Raw genomic sequence first — 27,182 nt, 5'->3', positions numbered from 1 at the left:
TTTTGTGTGTGTGTGTTTGCGTCTGTGTGTGTCTCTCAATGTACATACATTATACATATACATATATATATATATATACTTAAAATATGATTATATGAGTCATAATAGTTTTGCAAATTAAAAACACAGCTCAGTGCATATACGATACCTGCAGAAAGTGAGCTAGGACCATATTCATATACATATCCTCCTCTTCTCTGCCACTACCCATGAAACAGAGATGTTCACCACTAGCTATTGAGCCAGACTCTATGGACTGTTTCTGTGCTTCTAACAATGACTTTACAGCTAGTGCAAACTCAGATGGATTCTGAAGCATCTAAAATTAAAATAAATAAATAAATATTAAGTCAGGTCATGAAATAACGGTGTAACCAAATTTTTACTTTAATTTTTTTTACAGTACAAGTGTTTCATTATGAAAACTAGTAATTTAATTTACACATTTCTTTGTACTGCTTTATAAAAACAACAAAAAAATAAGTTATGTACTCACCATAATGTTCCATCTGCGTTATCCATCTTCATTATTCCTCAACCAATGGGACTCAGATCTGCCTCGGCCATTCTACTAGCTCACAGCCACCAAAAACCCTTAAGAGCTCACTTCCTGACAACAATGCCCTAAGCCCAACCTCTCTCAAATCCTTCTACAGCTTGAGAAAGACAGAAAATGTAAAACAATAATGACACTATAAGCAATTGCTATAACTGGAGTGCAGCATAAGGGACCGGAACTGTCCCTGTAACACTCACTCCACCAGAAGTCATCAGAAAAAGGCAGGAGGCTGGATGAGGGGAAAGCTCAGGAAGAATGAAAATTGAAAGTACAGATGGAATGTTGTGGTGAGTACACAACTTCCTTATCTGATAATGTCAATTTTCATTCATTCCTCAACCAATGGGACAGAGCCCCTAGCTACCCAAGTCTTTGGGTGGACTCTAAGGTAGGATATTCCGGAGTACGATCATGCCAAAGGCTGCTCTTCAGTTTGTAAGGAGTAACACAGGTATGGGGAATGGACCAACTGGCAGCTGCACAAATATCATCAATGTTTGCTCTGTACTGGAAGACTGTGGAAGTAGCCACAGACATGGCTGAAGAGCCTTTAAAGCTTTTGGCAAGGGAATATTCAAATTATGGTAACTGAATTAAATGCAATCTGCTAGCCACTTAGTTATTTCAGCAACTGTTTTCCCCAACTTACTAAATGTAAAAGAAACAGAAAGTTGGTCCGATTTTCTAATCCCTTCTGTTCTGTGCAAGTAGAAATGCAATTGTCTATGAACATCCAGTAAATGTAACAAGTATTCTTCCATATTTGTGAAGTTGGGGAAAAAATACATGCAGGTGAATGGCCTGAATAATGCTGGATTCTGCCACCACTTTAGGAAGGAAAGAGGCATTGGTATGCAAGTAGATCCTGTCTTTGTGAAAAATCAAACACGGACGTGTGGAAGACAAGGCCTGTAACTCCAAAGTTCTTTTGGCAGACGTAATAGCAATTAAAAACATTGTCTTCCATATCAAAACCTTCAAATCACATGTAGCTGCTGGTTCAAAGGGAGAACGTGTTAAGGCCTGCAGTAACAAATTCAAATCCCATGGTGGAATGGTGTCTTTATAAGGGGGCCTGAGAAGCAATGTACCCTTCAAAAAGGCTTTTCACAACTTAGAAGAAGCTAAAGACAAATTCTGAAATGCCGAATGAAAATTAGAAATGGAAGCAAGTTGAACTTTGACAGTAGATGCACTACCACCCCAATTGAACTTCTTCTTCTTTCAGCTGTTCCCATTAGGGGTCACCACAGCAGATCATCTGTTTCCATTTCTTCCTGTCCTCTGGATCTTGCTGTGTCACATCAGCCACCTGCATGTTATCTCTCACCACATCCATAAACCTTATCTTAGGCCTTCCTCTTTTCCTCTTACCTGGCAGCTCCATCTTTAGCATCCTTTTCCCAATATACCCAGTATCCCTCCTCAGCACATGCCCAAACCAATGCAATCTCGCCTCTCTGGCTTTGTCTCTAAACCGTAAAACCTCAGCTGACCCTCTAATATACTGATTCCTAATCCTGTCCACCCTCATCACACCCAGTGCAAATCTTAACATCTTTAACTGTGCCACTTCCAGCTTTGACTCCTGTCTTTTTGTCAATAATACCATCTCCAGCCCATATAACAGAGATGGTCTCACTACCCTCTTGTAGACCTTCCATTTCACTCTTATTGGTACCCATCTGTCACAAATCACTTGACACTCATTTCCACTCACTCCTCCCTGCCTTTACTCTCTTCTTCACCTCTCTTCCACACTCATCATTACTCTGAACTGTTGAGCCCAAGTATTTAAACTCATCCACCTTCTCCAACTCTACTCCCTGCATCCTCACCATTCCTCTATCCTCCCTTTCATTCAAGTCCTACTGAACTTCACTCCTCTCCACTTTAGAGCATATCTCAACCTCTCCAGAGTCTCCTCAACCTGTTCCCTACTCTCACTACAGAGTACAATGTCATCCACAAACATCATAGTCCATGGGGACTCCTGTCTGATCTCGTCTGTCCACCTGTCCATCACCTTTGTAAATAAGAAGGGGATCAGAGCTGATCCTTGATGTAATCCTACCTCCACCTTGAACGCATCCGTCAATCCTACCGCAGACCTCACCACTGTCAGACTATCCTCGTACATATCCTGTACCACTCTTACATACTTCACCACCACTCCAGACAACCTCATACAATACCACAACTCCTCTCTAGATACCCTGTCATATGCTTACCCTGTCATATGCTTTCTCTAAGTCCACAAAGACACAATGCTACTCCTTCTGACCTTCTCTATACTTCTCCAGCACCCTCAGAGCAAACACTGCATCTGTAGTGCTCTTTCCTGGCATTAAATCATACTGCTGCTCAATAATTACCACCTCTCTTCTTAACACAGCTTTCACTACTCTTTCCCATAACTTCACATTGTGACTGATAAATTTTATCCCTCTGTAGTCACTACAGCTCTGCACATCACCTTTATTCTTAAAAATCAGTACCAAAACACTTCTCCACTCCTCAGGGATCCTCTCACTTTCCAAGATATCATTAAACAATCTGGTTAAAAACTCCACTGCCATCTCTCCTCAACACCCCCAAGCTTCCACAGGTACGTCATCTGGACCAACAGCCTTTCCATTCTTCATCCTCTTCATAGCTGTCCTTACTTTCTTCTTGCTAATCCGTTGCACTTTCTGGTTCACTATCCCCACATCATCCAATCTTCTCTCTCTTTCTCTCTCATTCTCTTCATTTATCAGCCCCTCAAAAGTACTCTTTCCATCTGCTCAACACACAGTCCTCGCTTGTGAGTACATTTCCCTCATTATCCGTTATCACCCTTACCTGCTGCATATCTTTCCCAGCTCGGTCCCTCTGTCTAACCAATTGGTACAGGTCCTTTTCTCCCTCCTTAGTGTCCAACCTTTCATACAACTCTCCATACCCCTTATCCTTAGCCACCTCCCTCTTCACCAAACGCCTCATTTCCTTGTACTCCTGTCTACTTTCTTCATCTCTCTGACAATCTCACTTCTTCTGCGCCACCCTCTTTCTCTGTATACTCTGCTGTACTTCTTTGTTCCACCACCAAGTCTCCTTGACCTCCTTTCTCTGACCAGATGTCACATCAAGCACCTTTCCAGCTGTCTCCCTTACCAGCTCTGCTGTAGTTACCCAGCTATTCAATAACTCTTCACTGTCACCCAGTGCCTGTCTTAACTCTTCCGTGACCTCCACCTCACAATCATCCTTTTTCAATTTCCACCACTTGATCTTTGGCACTACCTTCACACTCCTCCTTCTCTTCCTTATTACCAATGTCATCCTACAAACCACCATCCGCTAATTACACTTTCCCGTCACCACTTTACAGTCCCCTTCAGACTGGTCCTCCTTCAAAGGATATAATCCACCTGTGTGCATCTTCCTCCACTCTTGTAAGTCACCCAATGCTCCTCCTTTTTCTTAAAATATGTACTCACCACAGCCACGCCCCTCCTTTTCACAAAATCCACTACCATCTGACCTTTTGCATTCCTCTCCTTAACACCATACCTACCCATCACTTCCTCATCCCCCTCTGTTCTCTTCACCAACATGCCTATTGAAATCTGCTAAAATCAGCACTCTCTCACCCTCGGGTACACTTACCACAACTTGTTCCAGTTCACTCCAAAATTTTTTTTTTCTCATCCATCGTACACCCAACTTGCGGAGCATATGCACTAACATTCATCATCACACCATCAATTCCCAGCTTCATAAACATCACTCTATCAGGCACTTTTTTCACCTCCAAAACACTCGACATACTGTTCCTTCAGGATAACCACTACCCCATTTCTCCTCCCATCCACACCCTGATAGAACAATTTGAACCCACCTCTGATACACCTGGCCTTACTCCTTTTCCTTCTGGTCTCTTGCATGCACAATACATCAACCTTCCTTTTCTCCATCATATCAGCTAGCTCTCTCCCTATACCAGTCATACTGCCAACACTCAAAGCTCCTACCCTCACTACCACACTTCTAACCTTCCTCCTCTCTTCCTGCCTTCAAGCATGTCTTCCCCCTCTTCTTCTCCTTTGGCCAACAGTAGTCTAATTTCCACCAACACCCTGTTGGTTAACGGTACTGGTGGCGGCCGTTGTTAACCCAGGCTTCGACCGAATTGGTATGGAAATCTGAATTGTTTTCTGCATATGTCATTTGGCAAACATTTTACACCGGATGCCCTTCCTGATGTAACCCTCCACATTTACCTGGGCTTGGGACCGGCACAAAGAAATGCACTGGCTTGTGCATCGCAAGTGGCTGGGCTAGCACTCCCATTGAACAATTTTGCCAAAAATTCAAGAAAAGAATGAATTGGAGCTGAAAAGGGGTCTACCTGATTTTGCTCAGCCCAACAAGCAAAGTTCCTCCACTTACTTCTGTAGAAAGTACAGTTTTGTACCTACCATAAATGTAGATGTTCGAAGATCCACATTGCTGCAGTCATAACACTTGGGTAGTCCGCTGTCCCAGTCGGCCCGAATACAAAAGTATATGGCTGACGTCGGTCATGGCGCATTAATCTGACGTCAGGACGTCAGGGTACAAATGCGCATGACCGACGTCATATCCTCAGTCTTTTCTTGCCCCAGATGTCAGAAGACCCTAAAAAGATAAGGCTAAAACCAAAAACACCACACACTCCTGCACCAAATATATATACAATATATACAAATGTACAAGAGTATAACCCCATCCACACAATCACCCCTAAACACAGAGGGGAAGGAGGGAGGGTAAATTGGACTGCAGCAATGTGGATCTTCGAACATCTACATTTATGGTAGGTACAAAACTGTACTATGTTCTTCATACCACATTGCTGCAGTCCTAACACTTGGGTAGAATCCCAAAGCAGAGGTAAGGGAGGCTGGCAAATCATAAAGAAGCAGGAGCTGACAACATGCCCTGCAAAATAGCCGTGGCAAAACCAGCCCTAGATTTAGAGTAAAGAGGAAGGTGGTAATGCTTAGAGAAAGTATGCACTGAACTCCAAGTAGCTGCCTCCAAAATATCCTTAGTTGCCACCCCCCTTAGAAATGCTGTTGAAGTGGCAGTAGCCCTAGTGGAATGAGGCCTAATCCCAGCTGGAATCTCCTTGCCATGATGGGAATAACAAAATGCAATGCAAAACCCAATCCACTTAGAAATAGTTTGTTTTGACACAGGCTTACCTTGAGAACTCAAAGCAAAAGAAACAAACAACTGCTGAGACTTCCTACAATCCTTAGTCCTGCTTAAATAATAACGCAACTGCCTGTGTACATCTAAAGTGTGCAAAATCTTTTCCCCCTTATTTTGGGGATCTGCATAAAAAGTAGGCAAATGAATAGTTTGGTTTAAAGCCACACTAGAAACCACTTTAGGCATAAAGGAAGGATTAGTACGTAAAGATACCCTATCCTTATGAAAAATCAGGAAAGGCTCAACCGCCATAAGGGCCTGCAATTCAGACACCCTTCTTGCAGAGGTAATGGCTAAAAAAAGCAGTCTTCCATGACAAATATTTCAATTCAGCAGTAGCTGCAGGCTCAAAAGGTTGTAGAGTGAGTTTCTCCAACACAAAATTGAGGTCCCAAGCAGGAGTAGGAGCTCTACGTGGGGTCTTATATTCTTTGCCCCTCTAAGAAATTGCTTGAACAAAGGATGAGAAAACAATGGTGGGTCACAATCATAGTGAGCTGAAATTGCTGCAGCATGAATCTTAATGGAAGAAAAGACAAACCTTTGTCCAATAACTCAGTAAGATATTGAAGAGCCACACTCAAATTTGGCTCAGAAACATCCAAATCCTTTGCTGCACACCAAAATAAAAATCTCTTCCATTTTTCTGCGTACACTTTCCTTGTACTAGGTCTTCTAGCTTCCATAATCACATTCAAAACTTGTTGAGGAAGCTGAGACCTGCTATGGTTCAAAACAGAATATGCCAGGCTGTTAGATGAAGAGAGTGAAGCTTGACATTGAGTAGATGCCCGTCCTTCTGAGACAATAGGTGTGGAATCAAAGGTAAGGGCCATGGAGGCTTCCTTACTAGACTCCTCAGCAATGGGTACCAGTGCTGCCAAGGCCAATCTGGAGCTATCAAAATCATCCTTGGCTTGTCCTGTCTGACCTTTAGGAGTACCTTTGGGAGGAGAGGCAGAGGTGGAAAGGCATACACATGAAGATTTTTCCAACTGAAAGAAAGAGCATCCACTTTCCAGGCTGTGTGATGAAACCTTTTCGTGCAAAACTTTGGTGGCTGGTGGTTTAGTGGAGAAGCGAACAGATCTATGTCTGGAGTTCCCCATGACACTGTCAATTTTTGAAATACATGAAGATCCAGTTTCCACTCGTGGGGATCCATGATTTGCCTGCTTAACACATCTGCTAAGGAGTTCTGTGCTCCTGGCAGAAACCTTGCTTGAAGAGTAAGCTGCAAGCTGAGCGCAGTCTCCCACAAAATCATTGCTTGCCTGCATAGAGGATAAGAATGTGTTCCCCCTTGCTTGTTGATGTACCACATGACAGTTGTGTTGTCTGTTAGAATCAACACCTGCCCTGGAAGAAGTAACTCCTTGAAAGCCATTAATGCAAACTGGACTGCTAACATCTCCTTCATGTTGATATGTAGATGCTGTAGTCTGGCAGGCCACTTGTCTTGTATCCACTTTCCATTCAGGTGAGCTCCCCAAGCTATGTCTGAGGCATCTGTCGTTAGAATCTAACTCGCCTCTGGCCGGGTCACAGAGAGTCCCTTGTTTAGGTGACATTCCTGAGCCCACCACAAAAATTCCTTCTGAATGCAAGGTATTATTTGAATGACAGTGTCCAGATCTTGGCAGTGCTGTGTCCATACATTTTTGAGATACCATTGCAGCTTCCTCATATGCAGTTTGGCATTGGGAAGCACCAGAATACAAGATGCCATGAACCCTAATGCTTGAAGGACTGTCCTTGCAGTCAGCACGGACTGATGAGATAGTTGATGGAAGTAAAGGGATAGACTCTTTTGTTTGTCCGGGGTTAAAAAGGCCATCTGGGCTGCTGTATTCAGTCTCACACCCAGAAAGCACATGTCTTGAGAGGGTACTAGACTGGACTTTATTTCGTTCACAGAATACCCTAGGCATCTTAGCACTGCTATCACATATTCCAAATGCTGAAGAAGCACGTCCCTTCCTTGAGCCAGAATCAGGCAATCGTCCAAATAAGGATAGATTTGTATTCCTTTTAGCCTGAAGAAAGCTATCACTGGAGCCAGAACCTTTGTGAATACTCTGGCGCAGTAGATAAGCCAAAGGGCAATGCAGAGAACTGATAATGAGAATTCCCAGCTCGAAAACGCAGATACTTCCTGCAAATTAGTCTGATAGGAACATGAAGGTAAGCTTCCTTGAGATCCAAAGTTACCATCCAGTGATCTTTGCCCAGCAGAGGTAAAAGCTGTTGTAACGTCAACATTTTGAACTTGGGAATGTCCAGATAAGTGTTGAGGATAGACAGATCCAAAATTGGTCTCCACGTGTTCCCCTTTTTTGGTACTAGGAACAGGCGAGAATAAAATCCTAGGCCCCTTTCTGGCACAGGAACCGGCTGAATGGCCCCTATTTGAAGCAACAGAGAAATTTGCTTGTGAGCCTCTGTCCTTTGTTGAGGAGGAATGTCTGGCATGCCTTTGAAAGGAGGCAAGGTATGGAAATAAAACCTGTAACCGTGGTGAATGATATCCAATACCCATCTGTCTTGGGTAATTAAACTCCAGTTTTCTCTGAAAAGTGCCAACCTTCCTCCCAAAGGTGCTGCCAGACGAGAAGATTCTGGCAGCTGAAAAGGCAGGTCATTGGGTCTGTTTATGAAAGGACTGACCCCTGCCCTCACCAGAAGACTGAGCAGGTGAACTCCCTGTTCTAGGCCTAAAAGAACCTTGAGCTCTGCCTCTACCACGTCTAGACCTACCCCTAGACTGGGAATCATAAGCAGGATATGTCCACCCCTTGGTAGGCCAATTTCTACTAAACTTCGGAGGCTGAACCTGCAAAAAATCTTTAACAGTCTGCATAGACTTAGCCTTGTCTTCCATTTTCTTTAGAACTGCTTCCACAGGCGAACCAAACAACACATCAGATTGTAAAGGAGCATCTAAAATCCTTGTTTTCACATGCTCAGCTAAATTCTGATCCCTCAACCAGGCGTGCCTGCGAAGAACCGAACCAGTGGCAGCCACCCTCGAAGAAGCCTGCACAGCATCAAAACCACATTGCAAAGAATGCTTGCCTACCTGTTCAGAAACATGAACTAAATCCTGCAACTCTTTACACTCAATACCTTCCGCCAAAGCATCTACCTTAGACTTTAATTGTGAAATGAGATAATTTTGGTATTTCAACATGTGAAACTGGCAATTCAAAGCTCTCATGGCCAAAGTGGAAGAAGTATACACTTTCTTTCCCCATCTATCCAAAGCCCTTGCCTCTTTATCTGGAGGAACAGGATTTTTAACAACAGAAGCCTTAACACCTTTAGGCCCCTGTGAAACAGTTTCTGGGTCTGCCCTAGGACTCTTAAAAGATACTTATGAGCTTCAGGCACCCTATAATATCTATCCGGTTTAACTGGAGCAGGAGGCAAAGAGTCAGGGTTCATAGAAGCCTCTGCAAAAACATCCTCCACCACATCTAGAACAGGAGGTATAGCTAAAGGCCTATGCTGGGGAAGAAACAAAAATTCCCTAAGCCTTTTCCTGGAATCAGAGAAATCCTGACCTTCCCATTTAAAATGCTCCCTCATAGAATGAAGAGTCTCTGAAAATGAAAAATCCTCAGGAGGAGAAGCAGAAGGAGTAGAATCATCTACATCAGAATCAGAGTAAGGGGAATACTCCTGCAAGTCTTCAGCCGAAGACTCAGAAGCATCCGAACACTGCTCAAAACTCCCAAGCTCAGGTTCCACCCTAGGCCTCTTATCAGGAGGGGGCATAGAACCTCTAATCATTGTAATCAAATCTTCTGCCATCTTAAGCATATGCTTCTTAGGTACAGACCCTGAGGAGGAAGGGGTAACACCTGAAACAAAACCTGGCCTGCCCCTGGGAGAAGCCTTGGAAACAGCAGGGGAGGGCCTAACCACCTTAGGAAGGGAGGGAAGAACAGCTACCTGAGAAGCCCCTTCCGCCTGGCCTACCTCCTGAGAGGTCACATCTTGCAATAATAAAGTCTCTCCCTGGGATTCCAAAGAAATTTCTGGCTGAACCCCTGGCTCCACCGAGCTCTCTAAAGAACCGACGTCCGGTACGGACGGTTCTTCCAGCCTAGGCTTTGCTGTTTTGTCCTTGCGCTTTTTTGATGAAGCGGGCGTCGGAGCATCCGACGGCATTTTATAATTACACCGCTTCCCAAAAACTAACCTGGCACAATCTAATCTTCTCTTTATAGTGCGTTTGTTAAATCTAGCACAAGAGCGACAGCCAACCACGTCGTGCTCAGGCCCTAAGCAAGGTATACACAAGGTATGGTAATCCCTATGAGGTATCTGTTTCCCACAAGAAATACAGTTATTCACTTTCTGACATCCGGTAAAATACTGAGGCAAGAAAAACCAAAATATTCCCCAACGGGGTACTTAGCCAACTTGGATTCGGTCTGAAACTCCGACTTCGGAAAATCTCAGAACGCCAACCTGCACTTGCAAAACTGCTTCTGCATCGGACCATGCGGCAAAAAAGACTAAGGATATGACGTCGGTCATGCGCATTTGTACCCTGACGTCCTGACGTCAGATTAATGCGCCATGACCGACGTCAGCCATATACTTTGGTATTCGGGCCGACTGGGACAGCGGACTACCCAAGTGTTAGGACTGCAGCAATGTGGTATGAAGAACATCTTCCACGTGGTGGGTTTATGTGATGATAAAATAGAAAGGGCAGGGGAGGAAAGCATAGGCTGCCGGGCAACTTATAGAATTGGAGAAACCATGTGGTCAGTTTGAAATTTTGAAGGTCCAGGTGAACCAGGCCTGTTGAATGAGACAGTAAGTCCGGAATTTGATCCAGAATTCAAGGAGGATGCAGGAGGTGAGGGTAAATTTGTCAAGGGCAATGAGGATGACCCTGGTCTTCAACTGGACTGCTTTCTAAAGCAATTTGGGGAACAAAAGGGTTGGGGGAATAGTGTATAGGAAACCAGAAGGCCAATCGTGGAGCAGAGCTTCCCTCGGTAACTCCCCTAGTGAGGGGATCAGGGAAAAAAAGCTGCTGCACTTGTTGTTCAGGGAAGATGCAAAGAGACTGCAGCAAGGTTGGCCCCACTGCTGGAAGAACATGTCCGACACTCTGCTATTGAGGGACCACTCATAAGGAAGTAGAATGGACCTGCTCAATTTGTCTGCTATCACTCTGGACTTCCCCAGAATGTGTACTGCAATTAGAAAGCAGTTGGAGGTGATCACCTATTGACACACTCTTAGGGCTTCTCGACATAAGAGGTAGGACTTGGATCCCCCTTGTCTGCTGATGTACCAAACCACTGACATGTCTGTTTGAATCACAATCGTTCTGACAGAAAGAGAGTCTTGGAATGCCTGCAACACCAACAGCACCGTCCTCATCTCCAGAACACTGATATGCAAGTTGTCCTCTTCAGAGGACAAAGTGCCTTGGACCATCTTGCCCAGGAAATGCCCCCCCCACCTGATATGGAAGTGTTCTTGGTCACTAAGGCCTTGGTTTGAGGGAGGACAAAGGGACGACCTTGTAAAGGTTGCCATAACTACATCCACCAGGAAAGGTATCACTTACAAACCTGAGAAATCCTTATTTTTGTAGACATGGGTTGAGAAATCATCGACCATTGTGCCTGAAGCATCCAATGCAGAACTCTCATGTGATACCTTGCCAAGGATAGAAGGGTTATGCTGCTTACCATTGACCCCAATACCTGAAGAAACAGCCATGCTGAAATCCTGGTAATGCAGATTACCTTCCTAACCCAAGATTTTATTCTCTGTAGTCTTGACATGGGAAGAGATGCTACCATTGACCCTGTATCGAATATAGTCCCTATGAATTCCAGAGTTTGAGTGGGTTGTAACTTTGACTTGCTGTAATTGACCATTATGCCAAGATGTCAGCAAGTTTGCAACACGTGTTCTCTCACTTGTACCAGCTGATGCCTGGCTGGGGTGGTGATGAGCCAGTCGTCCAAATACGGAAACACCCGGAATCCCAGCAATCTCAAGCATACTGCTACCACTACCATGCACTTGGTGAACACCCTGGGGTCTGTGGTGAGACCAAAGGGCAGTGCTCTGAAATGGTAATGACTGGCTCCAGCTGGAAGCGCAAGTACCTTCTGAATCACTGTTCATCTTGATGTGACAGTACGCATCCTGAACATCTATTGAGCACATCCAATCGTCCTTGTTCAAAAAGGGCAAAAGGGACTGAACTGTGACCACCTGGAACTTGGTGTGTCAAACTGCTTTGTATAACATGCTGAGATCCAAAATCAGCTGCAGTCCCGTTTTCTTTGGCACTAAAAAGAATCTTGAGTAAGTTCTGGACTCTTATCTGGTCTGAAGGGACTTCCTGGATGATTTTTTTCTAGCAGCTTTATATTTCTAGGGCTGCTACTTCCCTCTGACTGGATGAAACATTGGGGATTCTCTTGCATACAGGGGGCGGAAAGTACAGTTGTGTACACTTGCCATAAATGTAGATGTTCGAGTGTATTCACTGTTGCAGTCATCACATTTGGGATATCTGCCTGCAGGTAGCCCTCAGCTGGCCTGAATACCAGAGTCTTGAGATTTCTGCGTCGGATGCTGTCACTTCTTCCATGACATCAGGTCGTTAGGGGTATAAAACATGCAGCAGATGCCATTACACCAGTTTTTCTTGCCCCAGATGTCAGGAGCCCCTAAAATAGGAAACCATCAAATGCTATGGAACACCCCTAGCAAAAAGCAAATCCCAAAGATATAGGATATTCCAAACAAAAAGGATAGGTAGAAGTAAAGAGAAGACGTGGCTGGAGGGAGGGAAACCAGGACTGCAACAGTGAAAACACTCGAACATCTACATTTATGGTAAGTGTACACAACTGTACTATGTTCTTCGTGTTTCACTGTTGCAGTCATCACATTTGGGTTGATTCCCAAAGCTGAGGATGGGCGGAGGTAGTTAAGAAGCATTAGGGCTGGCAATCAGGCCCTGTAAGACTGCTGTGGTAAATCCAGGCTCTGGATTTAGAAAAAATAGGCAAGTGGTAATGCTTGGTGAAAGTGTGTACAGAGCTCCAGGTTGCATCTTCCAGGATGTCCCTGGTAGGGACTCCCCTGAGAAATGCTGTAGAGGTAGATGTAGCCATAGTGAAATGTGTTCTGATGCCTTGTGGGGTAGGTTTCCCATGGTGTTTGTAGCAGAAATGGATGCAGTGTGCTATCCATTTAGAAAGTTTGCTTTGAAATGGCTTTGCCCTCTGCCCCTGCAGCAAAGCTGACTAGCAGCTGGTCAGACTTTCTGAGAGGCTTAGTCCTGTCCAGATAGAACCTAAGCTGCCTGTGCACATCCAGGGAATGCAGAATCCTTTCCCCTTTATTCTGAGGATTAGGGAAAAAAGTAGGCAAATGAATGGACTGGTTTAAAGCCACACTAGACTCCACCTTGGGCATACAAGATGGGTTAGTCCGGAGGGAAACCCTGTCCGCATGGAAGATAATGAAGGGTTCCACTGCCATAAGGGCCTGCAATTCAGACACTCTTCTTGTTGAAGTGATGGCTAGAAGTAAAGCTGTTTTCCATGAGAGGAATTTTAACTCAGTTGTAGCAGCAGTTTCAAAGGGCGGAAGCATGAGCTTTTCCAATACAAAGTTAAGGTCCCAGGTTGGAGAGGGAGCTCTCCTGGGGGGCCTTAAATTTTTTGCTCCCCTCAGGAACTGTTTTACCAGAGGATGAGAATAGAGGTGGCTCAGTATTATAATCAGCTGAGATGGCAGAGGCATGAATCTTAATTGAGGAGAAGGATTGGCCTTTGTGGAGCATTTCTGTTAAGTAATCTAGTATATGAGGTAAGCTGGGCACAGTTGTGTCCATTCCCTGAGACTGGTTCCAGGAACAGTATCTTTTCCACATTTCCGAATAGGATTTTCTAGTACTAGGCCTCCTTGCCTCAAGAATGACATCCAGCACCTGCTTACTGAGGGTTGCTGGTGATGAATTCAGGGGATGAGCCAGGCTGCAAGGTTCAGGATCTGTAGCTGAGGGTGCAGAATCTGGCCCACCTGCTGGGACAGCAGGGAAGGAGTCTGAGGCAGGTGTTATGGTGGCAGCACTGTCAGGCTGCGCAAAACAGGGCACCAGTGCTGCCGTGGCCAGTCTATTGCAATCAAAATTGTCCTTGGATTGTCCTGTTTGATCTTTAGTAGAACCTTCGAGAGGAGGGCAGAGGGGGAAAGGCATAGACCGAGAGGATTTTCCAGGTAAAGGACAGGGCATCCACTTTCCAAACCTTGGCTTTGGGGAGTTCTGGTGCAATATTTGCTCAATTGATAGTTCTGAGGGGAATCAAAAAGGTCCACGTCTGGTGCCCCCCACCTGTTCCTCAAAAGCTTGAATATTTTGGGTTCCAGTTTTCACTCGTGTGCATCCATGAGATTTCTGCTTAAATCGTCTGCCAGTGAATTTAGTTTGCCTGGCAGGAACTGAGCTTGCAGGTGCACTTGGCTGCTTAAAGCTGTGTTCCACAAAGCCATGGCTAATCTGCATAGTGGGTAGGAATGGGTTCCCTCCTGCTTGTTTATGTACCACATAACTGTGGTGTTGTCTGTCTTTACCAATAGTTGTCCTGGAAGAATAAGGCCTTTGAAAGCTATCAGAGCATTCTGTACAGCTAACATTTCTTTTTGAATGATATGCAGGTGCATTGGCTTTGGGTTCCATTTGCCCTGAATGCACTGCCCTGCCATGTGAGCCACCCATGCATAGTCTGATGCATCTGTTTTTAGGGTTTGGGTGGCAGGGGGTAGAGTGAAAGGGAGTCCCTTGTTGTGATTGTAGGCCTCTGCCCACCAAAGGAACTCTGTCCTTCGGCAAGGAATGATAGGAATCATTGCTTCCAGGTCCTGAGAATGTTGACACCAGAGACTTTTTTATCCATTGAAGTTTCTTCATATGCAGTCTTGCATATGGAATTAGGAGAATGCAAGAGGCCATGAACACTAGGGCTTGCAGTATTTGTCTTGCAGATAGCTGGATTTTTGTGGCCAGTAGATTGAAGTAGTTTGCCAAATAAATTTGTTTCTCTGGAGTGAGGAATGCCATCTGGGAAGTTGTGTTCAAGCTTGTTCACAGGAATACAATCTGTTGGCTGGGTAACAGCTGTGATTTCTTTTTGTTGATGGTGTACTCCAGTGAAGTTAGAAGTCTCTTTACGAATGCCAGGTGCTGTAGTAGCAATTCCTGACTGTCCGCCTGAATCAGGCAATCATCCAAGTATGGGTAAATTTGAGTTCTTCTCTGCCTGCAATATGCAATGGCTGGAGCTAGGCACTTTGTGAATACCCTGGGCGGAGTAGATAAGCCAAAGGGAAAGTGCATAGAGCCTGCTCTGAAGCGTAGGTATTTCCTGCAAGATTCTGTTATAGGGATGTGCAGATAAGCTTCTTTGAAGTCTAGGGTTGTACCCAGGAGTCCTTGGCTAGCATAAGAAGCAGCTGTTGAAGAGTTAGCGTTCTGAATTTTGGAACCACCAGAAAGGTGTTGAGAATAGACAGATCCAGGATAGGTCGCCAAGAGCTTTCTTTTCTGTGAACCAGAAACAGTCTGGAATAAAAGCCTTGTCCCCTTTGTTCTGCTGGGATAGTTTGAATAGCCTTGATACTGAGGAGAGAAAGTACTTGCTTTTGGGCCTCTGTCCACTGGTCTGGGGGGAGGTCTGGCCATCCACTTAGGGTTGGGAGTGAGTGGAAGTGGAATCTGCATCCCTGGGAAACAATGTTTAAGACCCATCTGTCTTGGGTAATGTACTCCCAGTTTTTGGCATGCAGGGCAAGTTTCCCTTCTACAGGTGCAAGTACTTGGGCAAGGCTTGGAAGAGTTAAGGATAAGTCATTGTGCAATTTTACCATAGGATGGTGGCTTACTACTCCCTGTTTTGGACGTGGGAGCACTCCATTGCTTAGATCTGCATAACCTGAGACTGAAGTCTTGGTGGTCTGCTGCCTCTGGGCTTGGACTGAGAAGGCCTGGAAGGGACTGGAAAAGACCAGTTTTTAGAAGGCCAATGCCTACTGAATCTAGGTGGCTGTACTTGTAAGAAATATTTAACAGTTTGCATAGATTTAGCTTTCTCCTCCACCCTTTTGAGGACGTCTGCTTTATTGCCAAATAGACGCTCTTGGTTTAGTGGTGCAACTAGTAATTTTGCTTTGACATGATCTGGCAAGTTTTGTTCCTTAAGCCAATCATGCCTTCTAAGAACAGACCCAGTGACAGCAGCCCTGCAAGATGCTTCTAAGGCATCAAACCCACATTGCAAAGTATGTTTACCAACTTGGTTAGCGAATGCATTAACTGTTGTAAATCTTTGTGTTCTGCACAATCAGGAATCAACATCATTTTCTGTTTAATTATCTCCATAATATGCTGCTGAAACTTTAACATAGGAAACTGGCAATTTAAAGCCGTAATGGCAAGAGTAGCAAAGGTGTATACCTTCTTATCCCTTCTATCTAAAGCCCTAGAATCCCTGTCCGAAGGGGTAGGGGTTTTGGCAGTTGTAGCCTTGATGCCTTTAGGTCCCTAGGAAATGGTCTCTGGATCCGCAGTAGGATTCTTAAAAAGGAATTTGTGGGAGTCAGCTACTCTATAGTACCTGTCAGGTTTCCTGGGAGCAGGAAGCCAAGTATCAGGGGTAAGGCTGGATTACAGGAAGACATCATCTACAACTTCCAGAACAGGAGGGATAACTAGAGGCCTGTGCTGTGGCAAGTTTAAACATTCCCTGAGTCTCTTTTTAGACTAAGTAGTCCTGGCTTTCCCAGTGGAAATGCTCTCTAAGGGTATGCAGGGTCTCACCAAAAGAAAAATTCTCTGGAGGGGAAGCGGAGGAAATTAAATCTTCTGCATCAGAATCCTCATAGGTAGATAAGGGTATGTCCTGGTAATCAGAAAGATCAGAGTTATCAGATTCCTGATCAGAAGAATCAGAAGGAAAATCAGTTCTTGGTCTTTTTGAGGGGGAAGGCTGACTTCCCCTAATTAAAGTAATGAGGTCTTCAGCCATTCTAAGCATTTGTTTTTGTGGCATGTGGGCCTGAGAATGTGCTTTGGTCATCGGTTTCCTAGGCGTAGTGCAAACTTTAGGCCTGAGAAATTCAGTATTTTTGGTTTGAAATGAAGTCGTCGGTTTAATATGAAAATCGGAAGGCCTGAATACACCCTCAGAAGCTGGTGCCTGCACAGCAGCTCCGGGCCCATCCAAGGTAGAGACATCCGCAGGTTCATTAGTCAAAGAAGCATCTCGCGGCACACCAGACTCTCAATGGGTCTCAGTAGAGGCCTGCGAATCTGTAGATGCAAGTATCAGGGGCTGCGAAAGCACTTGAGTACTGGCAGACTGGCGACTAGTTAGATGGTAGCTTAGTCGGCAGTTTTGGACCTATGCGGTCTGTCTGTCTTTATTCTTAAGTTTTTTCAGAAGATTGGTAGTCGGATGGTTTACAGAAGCCATTTCGGAGTACAGAGATCAAGAGCGAAAAAATGTAGCTACAAAAATTGTCCAACAATGAATAGTTTGGGCATTGAATAAGGCACAAAACCGCAGCGAGGGACGTTGTGGTCTGGGCCTAAACAGGTGACGCAGTAAGAATGAAAATCTGTGTGAGGTATTTGCTTTCCACAGGAAAGACAATTATTAATTTTTTCTGACATTGGTTAGAGCAAGAAAAAAGGATCCTCAATGGGGTACTTATCTTTTCGAAGACTTCAGGTCTCAAACTCGAAAAATGAAAATTTCAGGAGATGGCCGACCGACACTTGTGAACTGCTTCTGCTTCAGGCACTGCACGGCAAGAAAGACTGCTGTAATGGCGTCGGCTGCATGTTTTATACCCCTGACGACCTGGCATAATGGAAGAAGCGACAGCATCCGATGCAGAAATCCCAAGACTCTGGTATTCAGGCTGGTTGAGGGCTACCTACAGGGATATAACCCAAATGTGATGACTGCAACAGTGAAACACGAAGAACATGGGATAAGGGAATAACATAACCTCTGGAAACAACCTCCGCACCCAGGTATCTTTTGTTAAACTTTAGCCAAGCCTCCTAGTGCAGGGATTAGCAGCCCCCAATTGCCTCCAGAAGAAGGCAATTGGGCCTCTGTTCAGAAGTGCTGAAAGAGTAAATCAGAAAAAGAATACCTCGAACCCCAGTTTTGTGGGCCTCCTCTGCCATGGGGGCGTCTTCTACCATAATCGCACCCCCTGCTCCTGGGGGAGCTACCTTCATGTGTCCCTGGAAAGGACCCTCCAATTGCTTGAACCATATCTTACGACCATCCCTTTGGTTCCTGGAAAACATCTGTTGAGGGGTCAAAAACATTTGCCCACTGCAGACAGGGTCTCCCACCCTTCTCAGACCTGGAGATTGTGTCTTCCACTGTGGGGCCAAACAAGGAGGAACCATCAAAAGGAGCAATGATGAAAGATGACTTAAAAGGCTCTGCAAAATCACACAAGAGCATCCAGGTATGCCTCCTAAATGAAATGCCTCAACCCACAGCTCTTGAGGTGCCTTCTGTAGCATGTGAGATAAGCCTCATGGACAAATCAGATATTAACTCAAGGGTAGCCAACTGCAAGGTCACAGAAAATTGTGCCTCTCCAGTAATGGTCCCTGCCAGAGAGTTGGAAAGCTCCTTGATTAAGTCCCTTTGCAACCCCGTGAAGTGTGCCAAAAAGGTCAGTAATCGGATGGCAAACATCACTGAAGCATAAACTCACTTCCCAAATCTGTACAATGCCTTAGATTCCCTGTTGGGGGGGGGGGTGGAGAGAGGAACTCTGTTCCATGAATTCCTTCTTCGTAGCTGCCACCAAGACCATGGCATCAATTGGTACACACTTGCTCCAATGCTCTCTCCTGACTGGTGGAGTCAGAATCCTATCAGGTCTTTTGGGTATCGGCTCGATCATGTCAGACTCCTTCTACACCTGCTGAAACACCAGGTTGATAAGGTCATCAGCAGTCAGAGTGACCCAGGAGATAGACGGGCCAGTCCCGAAGGCTTCCACAGGCATGACTCCTCAGGAGTCGGGTTTTGGGCAAACAAACCACCCTTCTGTCTTAGGATCTCCAAAGAAGTCATTGGGTGGTGACTTGGGAGACCCTTCTCCCTCATTGAAGTCAGTGTCCTCTGTGACAGCCTCCCTGGAGGCAGTCTAAGTGCTTCCCCTTGCACATTTTCTTTCAAGGAACTTCTCTGATGGGGTGTTCCAAAGAAGTATTGGAAGAAATAGATATCTGGCTGGGTAGACTGGAAGCTTCAGAATGGCCGTCTCAATGAAGTGGAGTAATGAGGATCATGCAGCACAGTCAGATGAGAAGTCAGGGTTGGATCTGAGAAGGAAGGGCCCCACCTGCTCTGCCAGAGCAGAGAATACCCTCTTCACAACCTCAAAGGCTGACATCTCCAGACACAAGACAGGCAATGGAGCTGAGAAAAGGAGTTTCTGGCCTGCCACCTTCCCCCCCTTCTAAGGGTTGGACATCTGAAGCTGAAGCTGGAGCTGAGCTGTCAAAGGCCAAAGCTCAGAGAGGAAGAGATGGCTCTAAAAACCTCAGAGAAAATCCCATCCCCCAGATCCGACCTGAAGGCTTCAGTTCAGAAAGTCATCCAGATCCAAAGATATCTGAGCCAGCACCCTCAGAGTAGTAGTTGGATCCGAAGAAGGCAAGCTGTTCAGATCCGACGCAGATGGACCACAAGCACTCAGAGCCAGGGACTCTAAAACCACAGGTTGCGTCAGAGGAGGAAGCATGCATGGTGGGGGAGTGAAAGGACATTGTTCCTAATCCGATGAGGTAGAAACCATGATGACTTCCTTCTGAAAATGCTACATGAAAAATCTCATCATCCTCTCCACATCCTCTTCCGTGACTTGAGGTAACTGGCTAGGCTTAAAATGGCCCTCAAGGGCGGTTAGGTTAGTACTAATCTATGAATCTATAACACTTCTGGAGGAGCGAGTTCAGTCCAGTGACGGTGACTTTGAGTGCTGCTCTAAAAAAGGTGAGGGCACCTTAAAGGACACTAGGTCTACACTTGAGGAGTAACAGTACAAGGCAGAGGTTTTGGATCCAAAACAGTCGGATCTGAAGAACCCTGAGACGGATCCGAAGGAACAACAGCAGCCACTGACTTAGCTTGGAAGAAGGTCAGCTCCTAGAAACAGTCAGATTTGACTTGTGCTTTTTCTTCCTCGGATCTGACAAAGTGGAAGCTGGAGAGCCTGAGGATCTGGATCTTTTACTATCTTTGGAAGAAGGTGACTGAACTCCAGCAACAGCAGTGGAAAACAGAGTAGGCAGAAAACTCTTCAAAATAAGCTTTTCCCACCTCTCTGTAAGAGCTTTGGGGTTGAACCCTGCACATATCGAACATTCTTGGTCCAAATGGACAGGAGCCAAGCAGAACACACACAAATGGTGGGAGTCCGACAGCGGCATTTTGTGCCCACACTGGTCACACTTTTTAAACCCTTTTTCAGACATAATAGGCAGATGGCAACACACAACCACAGCAGAAATCAAAAAGCACACAAGCACCATGACCCATAGATAGAACGTTTTTTTTGTACATTTTAGAAGAATAGACATAGTGGGAGAATAAATACTAACTATGGTATATGAAGAACTACGAGTAAAATAGCAGAAACACCGAAACCAAGGCAGGATACAATAACTCAGCTTTAATGAGACACTTTAGAATGTTAAAACACTATAAAACCCAAGTGAAAACTTTCACCAGTATGGCTTCTTTAGGCATAACACTACCAATAGTAAAACCAGATCTACCTACATTTCAGGATAGATATTCTGACCTTTTGAGAAGATGGCAGCTGATAAATCTGAGTGGTTCCTTTCGCAACATAGAAATCATAAACGTATTTTTCGAACCCATCGAGTCCGACAATTAACAAAATGGAAAATCTATACTCAGATTTAACAGTAGGTGGAGAACTGAATATGCGCTCTACTTTGCTGTACAAGGCTGTTGATTGTATCACAGCCTTTGATAAAAGGCTGGTGGAAACTAAGAAAAAGAAGCTCAAAGGGATATCAATGATTTCAGGAACTGTAATGTTTTCAGGTGGACCAACCACCTGGTAGATAAATCCACACCTCATGCAAATCCAAAACCATTATCATTGGATCTGAGCAATCACGACAAAGATCCACCTTCTCAAAAGAAAAAGAAAAACGTGGAGACAGAAGTTATTTTTGAGCAGCCACGTCCGATGATACAAACTCATCTACAGAGAAGACACTCATTCAGCCACCATCGGATTGTGCAACACTGACCAGCAACTCGCAGCCAAAACAGGACTTGAATCAGCTTTTGCATAATTTATCTAAACATGTTTTATCAGCAGAGGAACACTCAGTTCTCAACAAAGATTTGACTTTTATTCCTGCTTGTTTACAGGACGTTTCAAAAACGCTGAGTTTAAATATTTTATTAGAACGTTTAATCAGAAAGTGTTATTTGGTAAAAGCAACAAAGTACCCTTACAGGTCTCTAAACATTCTAGGAAGTTTATTCCGTATAATCACAATGGGATACAAGTTTTTGAGAGATTAGTTGAAAAAGAGATATACGAACCTAATGGCAAACAGAAAGTGGGTGACTTTTATACCCTCACTCCAGAAGAGTATGAAGCTATTCCCTCCTTAGTGAACAACCAAGAAATTGTAATTAAAATGCTGATAAGGGGTGTAGGGGTTTTAGATGAGACTTGCTATATGAGCACAATGGAGCAAATGTTAAATTATGAGTCCTAAGTGAAGATTACTAGGAGTGAGTATAATAAAATAGTTAATGAAGTTCTGAAAATATTACATGATTTGCATACACAAGCTAAGACAGACACCCGACTGTTACAACATTGGCAGCAGAAAACCTAAAAACATCTTTCATATACGGCATCCCCAAATTAGACAAGTCATTAGAAGCTCCACTGTTAAGACCAATTGTGTCAGCAAGGTGGTGGGTCACAGAACCCATATCGAAATTTCTAGAGACACAACTGAGAGTTGGCTTTGAGCATTCAGGTACAATACTGAAAGACACGACTGATTTATTACATCAGTTATATGAGTGGTCACAAACAATTGATTTGAAAGAGTGCCATTTTGCAATACTGGACGTCAATTCATTACTTACAGTCATACCAAATGACATCGGCATCCAGCTCCTTAAGAAGTACCTACTTGAATTTATTGAATATACGTAAGCTTATGTTAACACTTTATGTTTCATGCTAGAACTTATACTAACAAATAATGTATTTGTTTCAACAATTCTACAAGCAAGTGGGTGGTGTGGTGATGGGTACTCCCGTCGCTAACACTTGTGTGAATATAGTCATGTATATTTGGGAGCAAGAATTTATCTTGTCAGAAGTTAATCCATTCTCAAGCAATGTTGTCTGTTATCGAAGGTTTGTGGATGACGTGTTTTTAGTTTGGCGAAGGGATGAACACAATTTTGAACAGTTTTTAGAGTATCTCTCTAATACAGTGTCCTTTTTGAAATTTAAGAAATGTTTTGAGAATGATAGGACAGAATCCCTGGATGTTGATATACATACCGATGAGCAGTTTATGATTGACACTACACTTTATAAACTAGTTAAAAAGGATGCCTATCTGCACCACAGTAGTATGCACTCATAGTATACGTTCAACAACATTGTCAAAAATCAGATGCTGAGGGTCACTAGGATGAATACATTGGATTTAAATATGGATACCTAATCGGGCACTATGGCATCCAGTTTTAAAAGTTGGGGTTATAAAGCATGTGATGTTGATTCTGTTGTTATGGAGACCAAGCAGTTACTTCACACATCAGCAAAGCCACTGTTTTCTTACAAGTGTAATGGTGAGAGCAATAAGAAAAATAAAAAGAACAACAATTAGCCTAGGTGTGTTTTAACCTTTAATAAAAATACTAAGGCAGTTAAAGACATTATAAGCAGGGATTGGCACATCCTTACAGATATTCCAGAGCTGAGGACCGTGATCTCATCACATCTCAGCTTTGGGCACAAACGTAGTGCCAATTTGAAACAGTTCCTGTGTTACAATGAACAACCACAAACATTTTTACATATGAATACGGTTAAAAAAGGCACCTAGAGATGTGGTCGATGTGTGTTTTGCAAATATATTAATATGAGTAAGACGTTCAAACATCCTTACATGGAAAACAATTTAGAGTAAATGTATATGACAATTGTGAATCTAAAAATTTAGTATATTTAGGAACTTGTGACCAATGTAATGCTTATTACATTGGCCAAAACAGAAGCTTAAAGAGCATATCAGTAGCCATGTATATGAAATTAAAAGGAAGATTCCCACAAATGCACTTTATAAGCATGAAGCAGACAGAGGAGCTAATCATGACTTTAAGGTTTTAATTTAAGTATTATCCATAAGTCTCTGAGAGATGGGAGTGTAGTACATGCTGCAGAAAAGAGTGAAGATCAGTGGATTTTATGTTTGAGAGCACACATTCCTCCTGGCTTGAATGGCTCTGTATCTTTAAAACCCTACTTAAGAGAACTGCAGAAACAGGTTTAATTAATTGCAGTGTCACGTGATTTTAAATTGTATAAAAAAAAAGAAGTGATGTCTTACCATAACGTTCCATCTGTGTTGTATATCTTTGTTCATTCATTACAGACAGGACCTCGGTTCTGTCCTCGGAACCGATACGGCCATTTCCCAGCTCGTGCAAGCCAAAAACTCTCAGCAAAGAACCTACACACAATGCCCCTCTCCTAGTTACTCCAGATCAAGTTTGCCCACCCTAGATAAAAGATGTAGGAATAGACAAAATAGTAGGAGGCTCTGTCTGAGCAAATACCCTAACCAGGAGTTCCTAAAGTCCACCAGAAGTCCAGGCAGGGGGAAGGAATGAACAAAGATCTACAATAAAGTTGGAACGTTATGGTAAGACATAACTTCTTTATCTGATGTTGCAAATCTTTGTTTATTCATTATAGACAGGACAGAGTCCCCAGCTACTTAAGTCTTGGGTGGCCATAAGGAAGGATATTTCTGAGCACCACAGAACCAAAAGATGCTCATCCCCTGGAGGCCAAATCCAATTTGTAATGAGATATAAAGGTATGAGGTCTTGCCCAAGTGGCTGCTGCGCATATATCATCCATAGAGGCTCTGGAATGAAAAGCTACAGAAGTAGCCATTGATCTGGTAGAATGAGCCTTTATTCTGGAAGGTAAGGATAAACTTATTCGGTTGGTAGATAAAGGTAATGACGTTTCTAAGCCAAGAGGATAAAGTCACTTTGGAAACAGGTTTACCCAATCTTGTTCCTGCAAAGGCCACAAACAATTGGTCTGTTTTCCTGAAAGATGTAGTCCTGTCCAAACAACAACGAAGCTGCCGGTGCACATCAAGGGTGTACAAAAAGTACTCTCCTCTATAAGAATGCCTTGGGAAGAAAACTGGCAGGTCAACAGATTGGTTAACAGAAAAGCCAGAAATGACCTTGGGCAAGAAAGAAGGGTCAGTACGAAGGGACACCCTATCCATGTGGAAGATCAACGAAGGACTCTTGACACTCAAGGCCTGCAGCTCAGATACTCTTCTCGCTGAGGTGAGTGCTACTAGAAGTATGAATCCACAAAAATACTGGGTAGAGCAACCGATGAATAACAATCTCAGTATGTGAATTAATAATCCAAATGAAACAAGTTCAGTCCGTATAAAATCCCAACAAAGGCTTTATTTGCAGTACGTAAGCGCTTTCATGACAATGTCACTTCTTCAGACCATATAAAAGCATATGATAAACATCCCCATTTTTAAAAATCATTCATCCAATCAAAATTTAAGATCAATTAGGAGAGTAAAATCAGTCAAATGAATAACTAATTAACTCATCACTTAAGTAAGCATAAAAACTTTTGTAAAACTAGTTCCCTAAACCTTCAAAAGAAAAGAGTAATTAGCTGAACTAAAACAAAAATAAATCTTCTATGAATGCAAAATGCATCTGTGCAACTTAAAGCTGTGTATCTAGTGCCCCTAGAAATGTTTATTTGATAGATCATATTTCATTTAAATAGTTTCCTATTCTTTAATACTGGTCTTAAATGTACTCTGTCATTAAGGCCCTTCCCTTTATTCGCCCTTAGTCTTATGAGCCATCTGGTTTCAGAAGTTTCAGTGTAGTTCTGTATATCACCACCTCTATTGTTGAAGTCAACTCTCTCTATAACCATAAAAGTAAAACAATGTTCAATTCCTTGTGAAGCTACATGTTTAGCTAATGCATTTGTAGTGGTACCATTTCTAATATGGAGAAGATGTTCTCTAATCCTATATCTGAGTTTCCTATTAGTTTTGCCTATATAGAATGCTGAACATAGGCTGCAGATTAGCAAATAAACAACATTTTCAGTGTTGCAGTCTGCTGTTACATCAAAACTATAGGTATGCTGAGTGTCTGGATGGATAAATTCATTGCTCTTATTTATATGTGTACATTGATTGCAATTGCCACAGGATGTTGTGCCTTTGGCTCCCTCTGTTCTATGTCTCTGAATCTCTCTGGGATAGCATAGCATTCTTTTTAATGACTTCTTGTTTCTAAACAAAAAGTTAGGACTTTCTCCTATTGCCTCTTTAATCTCAGGATTCTGAGTTAGGATACACCAATTTTTCTTAATCACTTTCGTTACTATATTTATGTCACTGGTATAGTACGTAGAGTATCTAATACTTGCTTTCTTGGGTTTCTGTTGTTCTAGCCTTTCACTTCTCAAAGAAAAGTAAGGTTTACCTATGTTATATTTCCAGGAAGTGGCTTTACTCAGACTATCATCTGTCATTCTGTCTGTATATCCTCTCCTACTAAACCTAGATCCAATGTCTACCAGTTCTTCTTTAAATATTTCATCATTAGCTGTTACTCTAGAGGTTCTAAGGGTTTGTCCCTTTACTATATTCTTAAATATGTGTCCTGGGTGCATGCTACTTCTATGAAGTAAAGTATTCCTATGGCATGTCTTCCTGAACAATCTAGTAGTTATGCCCTCCACATCATCTATAAGAACAGTGACATCAAGAAAATCAATTTTCTCAGTAGAGGAACTCATTTCAAACTTCAGAAAATTAGTGATATTTCCTATTTCGGTATGGGACTCCTCTAGAGTGTCAACAGTCCCATTCTAAACGAGAAAGAAGTCGTCTATGAATCTTTTATAGAATAAAATTTGCTGCCATTTATTTCCATGTAGCATATATTTGTTCTCCCATTCAGCCATGACGAGCTATTGGCACTAGCCGTGCCCATAGCTACGCCATCTCTCTGTACAAATAATTTCCCATCAAAGTACATAATATTGTTAGATAAAACTAGCTCCATCAACAGACATATCAAATCTATTTTAGCTCCATCATAGGTTCCCTCATCCAGCAGGTATTCCCTTAGAAATATCAGACCAACATCATTGGGAATACATGTGAATAATGAGCACACATCTAGTGTAACTAACAAAGGCATATTTAAACTTCCTTCATATCCATCTTTAAAATCAAAAATATCTTGTAGGAATTGTTTGGTATCCCTTAAAATATTAGTGTTTTTGTCAACTATTGGTCTCAGATGTTTCTCAATATAAATCGAGATGGGTTCTGTGGACCAATTACAACCAGATACAATTGGTCTCAGAGGTGGACTCTGAGCATCCTTATGGATCTTAGGAAGTCCATGTATGCTAGGTACTAAGGGATTATCCACCTTAAAGTAATTATACAACTCACTGGATACAGTATTATCATTCATATAAAACTCCATTTAACTTTCTAAGCATCCTACCCATCTCTATGTTACTTATATTCTTGTATGTTGTAGTATCATTCAACATTTGGATCATTAGAGTGTCATAGTATAATCAATCCATTAGCACTACAGATCCACCTTTGTCAGCTTGTTTAATTACAATTGAGCTATCAGATTGTAGCTGTTTTAATGCATTTTGTTCACTCGTTTAAATTAAAATAATTATTACTTGCTTTCCTGTTATCATTACTTAAGCTTCAAAGAGCTCATTCTCACATACACTAATAAAAACATCTAGCACTGGATGATTAGGTGGGATAAAAGTGCTAGGTTTCTTGAAAATAACATTATTGCTATTCCCATCATTGTGATTCTTAAACATTATTTTAAGTAAAACATTTCTGGCAAACATATGTATGTCTATTATGCTATCAGTTACCTCTGTCCTCTGTGCAGGAATAAATGAAAGTCCCCTTTCCAAT

At 43.1% G+C, this 27,182-nt stretch overlaps 1 protein-coding gene across 3 annotated transcripts in view; it reads right to left on the bottom strand.

Annotated features, from left to right (window-relative positions):
* Positions 1-27,182, bottom strand: part of TBC1D23 (TBC1 domain family member 23) — a 1,834,851-nt gene that overhangs the window by 610,440 nt on the left and 1,197,229 nt on the right. For all 3 annotated transcript variants that reach the window (XM_044071377.1, XM_044071378.1, XM_044071379.1), the window contains exon 11: positions 149-319. In XM_044071377.1, coding sequence (XP_043927312.1) covers positions 149-319 — 171 coding nt within the window. The remainder of the gene's footprint in view (positions 1-148; positions 320-27,182) is intronic.

Source organism: Protopterus annectens, chromosome 5.part0 (genome assembly GCF_019279795.1).
Source record: "Protopterus annectens isolate FY-2018-M chromosome 5.part0, PAN1.0, whole genome shotgun sequence".
Taxonomy (NCBI): Eukaryota; Metazoa; Chordata; order Ceratodontiformes; family Protopteridae; genus Protopterus; species Protopterus annectens.
This window is presented reverse-complemented; position numbering and strand designations above follow the sequence as displayed.